At 31.8% G+C, this 10,577-nt stretch overlaps 1 protein-coding gene across 1 annotated transcript; it reads right to left on the bottom strand.

The window, feature by feature from the left end:
* Positions 1–370: 370 nt before the first annotated feature.
* LOC122271874 (dynactin subunit 2-like) lies at positions 371–7,612 on the bottom strand. The gene is made up of 3 exons (XM_043054545.2): positions 7,392–7,612; positions 2,767–2,850; positions 371–505 (listed from the first exon to the last, which is right to left on the bottom strand). Exons 1-3 carry the CDS (start codon positions 7,425–7,427, stop codon positions 398–400), a joined length of 228 nt encoding a protein of 75 aa, XP_042910479.1. The 5' UTR covers positions 7,428–7,612; the 3' UTR covers positions 371–397.
* Between the last annotated feature and the right edge of the window lie 2,965 nt (positions 7,613–10,577).

Here is a 10,577-nt window from a genome sequence, read left to right as displayed (position 1 = left end):
ATGCGAATTCCCCACCCGGCTTGCACCGACCACACTGCTGACGTAAAATAGCCTCAGTGGTAGGCAGATCACGAGTTAGAATCCCTTTGCCATCAGGCTAACCGTGAGAGGAGCTCGTGGTTTTCCTCACCATGTAAAGAAAATGTGAGTTAGTTCCACCAAAAAGCCCTCCACGAAGGCACATTTCTCCTGATACTCGATCCAGGAGTTCCCCTGTCTTCTGGATTGGGTTCAAAATGACATGGACACCAAGTTAAACGTCATTAGTAAAAAATCCCAAAATTGGGACGGCTGTCCGACGACGATTATAGTAGTAAAATATTTTGCGTTAAAAACTTTAAAAAAAAAAAATTCAATAAAATCTTCCTCATAAATTTAAAACAAAAAAACTCACTTATTAAAATGAAAACTTACCAACATTTCCCGCATCAAGTGTCTTTCCTTTAAATTTTGAATGAGCATCACTTGGAGAGATGTTCAGTATTTGTACACTGTCACACTGATCCTAATCATTCAGAAAATACACAAAAATATTTATTTTTCCTCAACAAATACTTTTACAGTTGAAATCACTACTTCAAAATAGTCAGAAAATAAAAAATAAAAAACTCAGAGTTTTGTAATCACAGCATAGCATAATAAATTTTCAAAAAATCACACTCTTTAAATTGAATTTATACAAGTAATTTTTTCATTTCTGAAAATTATAAAATAATAAATAAATTCAATTTTCTTTTAACAAATTGAGTGACAAATTTAAAATTTTTCAATAATATTACATAAAAATGGTTTGGTAAATTTTGTGGATTTCCTTACCAGTCAACAAATTATGTTGTGACAAATAACAGAATTTTTGATACGTGGGTAAATCACAGGCTGTTTCTCTGGGATTAATACATGGCCTTCAACATGGAAGACTTCAAGCCATTTCGTATTAATCATATGAAAAACTTCCTTTCTGAAATGTCTTTCGATTGTAAAAGACAAAAATTAGTGCCTGGATTACCACAAACTTTGTCATCTTGTCCTGAAACTTTTACATACACAGAAAAAATAATAGCATAAAACTTAGTGCTCGAAAATGCAATAATTGAAATATTATTTAAATGAGCTATTTTAGCACAAATTAACAGAGTGCGTAGCCAAATCTTTCAACAAAAAAATAAGCACCTTTTAAGTACTTTTTAAGCGCTACATACATTAACAAAATGCAAAATAACTTTGAAAGACTTCACATGATCATGATAAAATAACTAGATTTTTTACATAGTACTCTTTTCTTCATTTTATTAGTCATTAAAAAACAATAGAGAGATTTTTCGTTTCGATTTCACAAGGTGGAGAACGAAGCTTGAAATTGAGAATATCTTGCAAAATGCAGCAGAGTTGCACATGAGAGTGCAATAATCTCACAAAAGCATATGCGGACTCGCTAGTATCTCGTCAAACATGTAACACGATTTTCGCTATCGCACGTTACGAAACAAAGGTAAGCCGAAATAGATTGTGGTTGAATGAATTGTGAAAATGTTGAATAGAACAATGTGAAAACGTCATTTCTGCATAATACGCAGCAAAAAAATCGGCACAGTAATGTCATTATTGAAAAGGGGAAACTAAGCACCACTTTTTTAAAACACCAAATGAAAAAACTTTTAAAACACGAAAATAGGTACCTTAAAGCACTTTTTAAAAAACGCTACGCATCATAAGATATATACTAAAACATGTTTAGTATTGTAAAATAATAGCTTGGTATTATATCAATATGCAATCTGCCAGTGCAATAGACAATTCTTTTTTTTTAATAATTGAGTTTTGCTTTTAGTGCCACTGCCTGGTTCTATATTTGCCTGTTATACCCTACAACAGGGGTGGCGAACCTTTATACACCAACGTGCCATTTTTTCTAAAAAATTGTTTGATGAGGTCATTGACGTGCCGTCAAATAATTTTGACTTCGTGATTATTGGGAAAATATAAATACTAAATATTATCAACTCTAAACTCTTTATTTATATTGAAAAAAAAATTTGCATTGTCTCAGTTATCCGCGTAATTCAACTTAAAGTAACATCAGTGTGACTTCTGTTGTTGCAGATTAGATGACAAATAACTTATATTAAGTAGTAAGATGTTAGTTTAAGAAGGACTGTTAATTTTTTTTTGCTAGTTATTTATTGTTAGCTTGTTTTTGATGGTTATTAATTGTTTTTTTAAGCATTAATTGTTACTTTTTTTTATTAATAATTGTTAATTATTTTGTGTGTGTTTTGTGAATTTTAATTTGTTACAAATGCTTCATAGTGTAATACCATTTGTGTAATAACAAATGTGATCGGTGGCGTGCCCTGTGTCGGGTGCCATAAATGGCACGCGTGCCATTGGTTCGCCATCCCTGCCCTACAACTTTGCTGTTTCAAATTGACTGCAATACAAGTGAACTTCATGGGGTTGCAATATTTGATTCTGTGTTTGGCATTGAGTCCAGATGCATAAAAAAAAAACAGTTGTAACATTTGTTATAGATCTGCAATTACTTATAAAACGCATGTTTTGCGTTATAAAATGAATGGAATACAAGTGAACTTTAAATTTCACGGGGTTGTAATATTTTATTCCATTTTCAGCATATGACAAAAGCAGGACCAAAAAAAAAATTGCTTAAATTGGTTGAAGAGAAAAAAATAATTGATAGAACGTAAGGTGCACAACAAATGAGCTGTAAAATGAGATCTTTTAATGAATAAAAGAAGGATCATTTACCACAATGACATCCGAAATGGAGAACGTTCCTTGTTCTGCTTCCGGTAAATCTGTTGTTTCGTAAACATCTGGTTGATCATGAGCCTAATAAAAAGTCAGAAAAAACATTTTTGTACATTCTGTTAAAAAACAAACATGGTTTGAATAACAACTTTCAAGATTAGAAAAAAAAAATAAAGATAAAATTTTGTATTTTTAAGTGATAAAATTTAAGTCAACACTTTTCAAAAGGCAGGGGTGATTGAGACACAAACTGAAAATCCCTGAGAATTTTATGAATCAAAACTTGATAAGATATCAATTTATATACCATTCATAGTTAATGTAACTTTTTTCTATAATTAAACGACTTATCAATAAAGAATATCACACTTTCATAGTAACTCATTAAAGAAAAAACTTAATTCCTACAAGAATCGTGATATTGGATTCAAAAATCGCACGAATATAAATCACGATATTGGATTTTAACTGGAATGCAAAAATACAAATTGCATAACTGGATTTTTGAATTGCATAAATAAGAATCGCGATGTGCATGATTCTTTAGATCCAGAGAATAGGAATAGTGATGTTGGATTTTAAACTTGCTCGAATATGAATAGCGACGAACGATTTTTAAATTAGGTAAATACGAAAATCTGTGTCAGATATTACAATTGCGCGAATACGAATTGCGGATTCCGGCATCGTTTCGAACATTAAAAACCACGAAAATCAGACAAACCAAATATTATAATTGCAGAAGAGTCACGTCTCGTTAAAGCTATTCGAAGAAGGTTTCGAAATTTACATTTTAACTTAATTCTTACTCTAAATTTTAAATTGGGGTGAAAATTTTGTCGGATTACGAGTTCTGATGCGTGGAAATCCGCAAATCGATGGTCTCGAGATTCTGGGAAAAAATCACATGCCTTGCACCTAATTTTTAGATCTGGAGGGATTATACGAAAAAACCGGAATACAATCACCCCTTAAAGGATAGTAACAAGACACAGATCATGGATCTTAAGTTACATCTAAGTGAAGTTTATAAAAATTATAAAGAAATACTTTATATCTGAAAGAGCGTTCAAAATTATATTTTTAAAATAGTTACAGTTATGAACTGGTTCACCAAAGACACTTGAAATTCGATATTAAATATTTTTGTAAACAATTTCAAATTAGTTCACAAAAAGCATATTTTTGCTAATGAGGTTGATTAATGGCTGTTTCAAGAGTGCTTTCAATCTAGAATTATTTCTTTTCCCTCTACATATTAAACACAATACACTAAGAATGATTGATTGAATGGATCCAAAGGAGAAGCACCAAACAATCAATCAAAAAGAAACACTGAGCTTGTGCATGAGCTGCATTGGGCTATTATAATTGCTGAAAAGGAACATACTTGAAACAAATAATGCTATAGTAAATGAACTAGTTTAATATAGTTGAAATATCATCCCATAGATTGCACTTTGAGTGGTCACCATTTTTTAAAAGACTAAAAATAAGAAACAAAATTCCCTGTATTTTCCCAGTTTCTAAAGTAAAACTCAAAATTCTCTGTTATTTTAGGTGAAATTCCCTGTGAAGTGGCAAACCTGGTCTTTTTGGACCAGAAGATCACCAATGATTTCAAATGTATTATTTATTTAAACAGTCGATGCAATTTTATGAAATAATTTTTGTTGAATATAGAACTAAAAAAATGCAGGTAAAGAAATGCAGTACAGATTAAAAGAAAATAATATTTTTATAGAGATGCTGGATATTTAAATAGAGCAAGACGCGCAGTAATAGTGAAGTTTTGGAGGATGAAATTCGGTTCAAAAAAATGACATTGTGAGAAATGTTAGAACAATTTACATAGTTAACTAGCAGAGCAGGAATTTTTCCACATTGAGTTTTCCAGAAGAAATGGGTCTCTTTCAACCCAAGTAAAAAGAAACTGCTTTTCAAAAAAAGAAACCTTTTTAATTAGTTAAAAATTGTCACCTAGCTTTAATAGCAGGGAGATAAGTAAGAGAGGAGTTTAAAAGGTTCAAACATCCCCATACAGTGTTTTCATCACAGAAAAAAAATGTGTGAGAATTTCTCACCCTTTCTCAAAAACAGGGTGAAATTTCAAAAAGTTAAGCAAGATTTCTAAAAAAACACAAAAACTCATGAAAAAAAACCAGTTCTTTAATTATAATACATTTTTAACGTCTTCTATTTTTTAAAGCATTGAATACTTTTGGTGCATCATCATAGAAGATTTTGCCTTTACAAGGTATTTGTCCATCTTACATAAGTGCATAAAAAATTTGAACGTCTTACATGAAGAAACCTTACCTACGGTAAACACGTGGTTGCAGAGAAATGTGTTCTGAAAGGGGTTCCGTGGTTTTGTTCTGTTGTTCGAAAAGGTTCAGAACAATACTGGTAAATAAGGAAGCTAGATAATGGGGGAGATGTTGAAAATAATGAAAGATCCAGGAAAAAAAGTGAAACGGATTTCATTCTAAATGACATAATTTGAAACTTTTGCCAAAATCTGAGAAATTCGCGAATTTTGAAATTGATTTATAGAATGCGCGAATTTCTCGTGGTAATAATTTTTTAATGCGAGAAAAGAAAAATATATGCGAGATTCTCGCATTCTCGCGCTGAAGTGAAAACACTGCCATATACGAATGGAAATTTTGAACATATTCTCAAACTACCTACTCATTTTTTAACACTTAACAATACAATAAAATAACAGGTCTTTTCATCAGTTACGGTACGTGCAGTGTTTGTTAAGAAACTATTTTTTTAAAAAATTATAATTTGTGGGTCTTTTAAAGATAAAAAACACCTTAAAAATCATTTTACTACAAGACAAAATTAAAGTATCTCTTAACATGGTTAGCAAATTTCTTTTCACTATGGGAAAATATTCCTAAATTACCTACCCTATTATAGGATAAATAATCATTCAGCTATGAGGTAGATCTTTATAGCTATGGGGATATATGAGTTAACACTTTTTGATTCATGGCAATTTCAGGGGACTGCCTCGTGTTTTTTTTCTTTTTTTTTTAGGTACCTATTTTGTGAAATTTAGACATCTTTTGTGAAAATTAACAATTATATTAAAAATCGACACAATAATATGGTAAAGTAAAAAAATATTTTTAAAAATTGTCACTACAAATAAAAAACATATACTTATTAATCATATTATGACTCGTAAATTTCCATATATTTTTCCTCATATATTCAAAAATAATTTTGCTATTCCTAATTTTGGGCTAAAAAATTGTATCCAAATTCAAAAATCCTTAAAAGTCATTGCCCATAGTCAAATTTCAACTTGATTTTAATAAAAACATTCATTTAACAGTACTAGCTGCTGGTAACATTGGTGCTAAGCACTAAAAGTTATTTTTATTATGAGAACATTTTTGACTAGGTCAAACAGAAAAAAGTTTCACAGAGAAAAAAATTTTTCATAAAAAGTAAAGGTCTGTTAGAATAAATACTACTTGATTGTTTTGTTGATGCTACTTTTTAATGTAAAAAATTACTTTTGAGTGTTTTTTAAATTATCTAATTAAGAATAAAGGGCTATTTTTAAGCATAATTTTTTAATGTATTTTTTTATTGCCGTTACCGTATTTATTTGATTATGAAAAATAGACTGCGATTACCTGTCGGGATAAAAAGCATCAAGTCAACGTACACCTTATTTCTTTAACTGGATTTTCATAAAGGAGGGGGGGCTGTGAAATGATTTTTGCTCCTTAAGGGGGCGGCAACGTTAAAAGGGTTGAGAATCTATGGTTTAAACCATGGATTAATCCATTCTGTCTTTGCCAACCCTGATTAGTAGGGTAGTATTTGTCAAATGATTTTTATGGGACAATATTATCCTTTTTATTGAAGTGTGTTAAAGAGATATCAAATAAGTATAAAAATTTTAAATAGTCAAAACAATAATAATCTTTTTGAACATTACAGGATTATAATTAATGTTCTTAAAAATAAACTATAATGAGAAATAAAATCTGTAAATTCAGTATATGAATGAAATTATTCCGCATCAAAATATACTATTTAGAACAGAACTGTTTCACTGGAAATTTACAGAAAATAAATCTTCAAAAAATATTTATTTTTGAGCAATTTAAAATGCATAGGAACAGGATTCAAATAGGTTTGGAGAGATTTTTGGTCTAAAATAGTAGTTATTGAAACATATTTACCTCATTCAACTCATGCAATATAGTTATGTAATACTTAAAAGAAGTTAATAAAACATTTTTGTCAAAAATGTGTTTTTATAATTTCGTACAGTAATACAATTACTATATGATGTCCTAAAATATATTACAACTCACTTTTGGTAATTGAAACAAATTCTACCTTTTAACCTACTTAATCGTATATAGTTCAATATTAGAATTTTAGTTTTATGTAATTAATATAATAAAAAACTTTGATATTTCACTGCAAAAATATAGGCTGAAAAGCAAATATTCTTCATTCCGTTCAACCCACATTCTGCAAAACTTTAAAATCATAATAAATGTATTTTTTAAAATTAGAGATTACTTTCTTCCCAAAAATTAATTAATTTAGTGAAATTTGAAAAAAATTGACAAACAGCTTACAATGCCAGGTAAATCAGCATATTTAGGATTGGCCATCTTAAATAGAATGGTTGAAAACAGAAATATTTCTAAGATGCTACTTTTAAATTTATCTCAGTCAGCTACTATGCTTGAGTGGATAAAAAAAGAGTTTAAATTAAAGACTTGCAAGAAATAGCTAACAATACTGTAACCAGCAAGCTAGATGTAAACATAATAATGCAACAGTGAAAATTACAGTTTCCATCTGATGATGTCAAAAGGCACGTTTTAAAATGTACACTGATTTTCAGGATGGTGTTTTCTCCACTAGGGAGCGCTGAAAAGTGTATACCGCTTATACTTCCGGGTTACTGTTCCCGGTGTATTTCAAAGTCATTTGGTTCACAACGTGTCAATAATATATGCCAACGTTCAAATTTAAACCTGAATTATAATGTATAAATTAATCTTGCTCAACGGACAATATACTAACACTAACATAAGATGGTGCACAGCTTGCAACGCGATCAAACAGTAATGAACAAATGGAAAGAGGCCAAATCAAGACTGCCAAAAAAGCGAGTTATTCAGAATCTAGCAACCATGTCACCTTTTTTAACAATATATCTCTAAATATCTAAAACAAATTTTCACTTCAAACTCACCAGAATTACATAATAACATTAATATCTTATGATTGTTGTGTCCCGCAGTGGACTGATCGTTAAGACACGGTTCCCAGTAGATCACCGAAGTCAAGCATCACTGGCTACGGTCAGTGTGCGGGTGGGTGACCACTTTGATCAGTCTGCGTAGGGACCGAGGGTGTGCGGTATTGGGACTCGTTAAACTGTGCTACCGTAAAGTGCTCAACTTCGCTCGCAGGTCGTCGGGCTACCGAAGCGGGGGTGCCATCCCCTCCGCAGAGGATCAAAATTGTGATGGCATGTCTTCGGATCATTCTCCGGGATGTTTCCCAGACCGTCGCCAATAGCCCATTGTGCAGCTCTAGTGCGACGTAAATTAACAACAACAACAATGATTGTTGTTGTTGCTGTTGTTAATTTACGTCGCACTAGAGCTGCACAATGGGCTATGATATCTTATGAAATACGGCAGTTTTGAGCTCAGAAATTATCTAATTTATTTCTTTTATTGAAAACAAAATTATCCGTTTGAAAATATCGCCTCGCAGAGTAATATGTAGTAAGCAGCTGCAAACTTCCTAACCGGAACTAGAGCAGGCATACAGCTCGAGATTGTTATTGTTTACATTTCTACTGAAAACATCATCCATTTCAGTCAAAATTAGGATAATCGGGACAATCGGATTTTACAGTATTTTTTAAAAGATTTTTTATAAATTTTAAAGCATCAAAGATCGATTTTCTTGTTTTAAATCTAAATCTTATAAATAATATCGGAAATTTCTTATTGCGGTCCCTGTATATTGCAGTGCATATAAATAAACGTGAATTTTTTTTAGATATTAGTTTAAGGTTGAGTTTTAAGACATTTAATTTAAATGTTGATATGTAAGGTAAATAGCTTGTTTGATTCGCATCGAAAAATTTAGGCTATTGATTTGGTACAATTAGCAAACCGTTATGTGTTACAATAAAATTTGGATAAATCAAACAATAATCCAAGCAATATTTTCAGGTTTGTGATTAGACTTTTCCACGTTAGTGACAAAATTTTATCTTTGTGTCGAAGCCCATACTTATATTTATTATAGTTCTCGTTTTTTTTTTTTTTTTTTTTTTTTTTTTTTTTTTTTTTTTTTTTTTTTTTTNTTTTTTTTTTTTTCTTGCTTAAACGTATGCATTGCGGTGGCACCGCCAAATGGGCAGTAACTCTTATGATAAGATCGCCAATTGGCAGAGGACTTGACTATGGCAACCCTGGAATGCAGGGAGAAAAACTCTTCTTCCCTCGCAGTCTGCGATAGTGAATGTCGCTGTGGATGTACCGTGCTCTATCATTTTGATGTTTATTACTAATTAACTAATTATTATGTAACTATCTTTAAATATTAAATTAAACTTAAATATTATGGCTAGCTGGTGATTTCACATTATTTCATTTTTAAAAAATCTGTTTTCTTCTTTTTGGGCACGGTGTACCCCACATGCCTCATTAGACAGACAATCACGATTGATAGGCTCAAACCAGCATTTTTGGCCGAAACACCTAAAGTTTTGACAAGTTCCAGTGTTAAAACGGACAAACAAACAACCCGTTGTGGTTGGGTAGTGCAAACCCCCCGACGTTACGTCACCTTTCGTTGACACTGCAGGGGGAGTGTGTGGCGACACCGCGAAATGGGCAGTAACTCTTATGATGAGACCGCCAATTGGCGGAGGACTTGAGTGTGGCAACCCTGGAATGCAGGGAGAAAAACTCTTCTTCCCTCGCAATCTGCGATACATGTGGCTTAGTGAATGTCGCTGTGGATGTAACGTACTCTATCATTTTGATGTTTATTACTAATTGACTAATAATTATGTAACTATCTTTAAATATTATGGCTAGCTGGTGATTTCGCATTATTTTATTTAAAGAAATCTATTTTCTTCTTTTGGGGCATGATGTACCCCACGTGCCTCAACATATTCTTAAATCGATAGTCCTTCTGAAGCGCTTGATGGACACAGAACCAGTTAAATAACAAATAATGCTATTTAGGGACTGTAACATATGATATTTCCGTATCTTGATCAGTCGAGCCAATAAGAATCGCGAAGGTGCCAGTTTTGCAAATATGAAAGAAAAGGAAAAACATGGTGAGTTTAGTTTGAGGAAACTTCGAGTTGGTTCTTTTCAGAAACGTATCTGGAGGAAATGGGGACTATGGCAATCCCCCTTTCGGCGCTCTATTTAAAACCAAGGCCGGATTTACGTACAAGCTAAATAAGCTGTAGCTTGGGGATAAACATAATCCAAAATTTATCCGCTTATTAGCTATGATTCGCTATTTCTCGAAGAAATAATAGTTATTTTTATATACCGAACACTTTATTCACGTTAAAATATCGAAAAATATATTAAAAAAATAATATAAAATAAATTAAAAGTCGACCCTTGCAGGGTTTCGAACCAGGGTCTCCGGGACAACAAATCAAAGTTGCCCAAAGCATTACCAACTTCGCCACGTTTCACATGCTGGTCCCACGAATATTTAGCTTTAAACACCTCCTCCCGGTTAGTCAACAAAACATATTT

This window comes from Parasteatoda tepidariorum, chromosome 4, assembly GCF_043381705.1.
Source record: "Parasteatoda tepidariorum isolate YZ-2023 chromosome 4, CAS_Ptep_4.0, whole genome shotgun sequence".
Taxonomy (NCBI): domain Eukaryota; kingdom Metazoa; phylum Arthropoda; class Arachnida; order Araneae; family Theridiidae; genus Parasteatoda; species Parasteatoda tepidariorum.
Note: the sequence above shows the minus strand (reverse complement) of the source record. Positions and strands in the feature narration are given on the sequence as shown.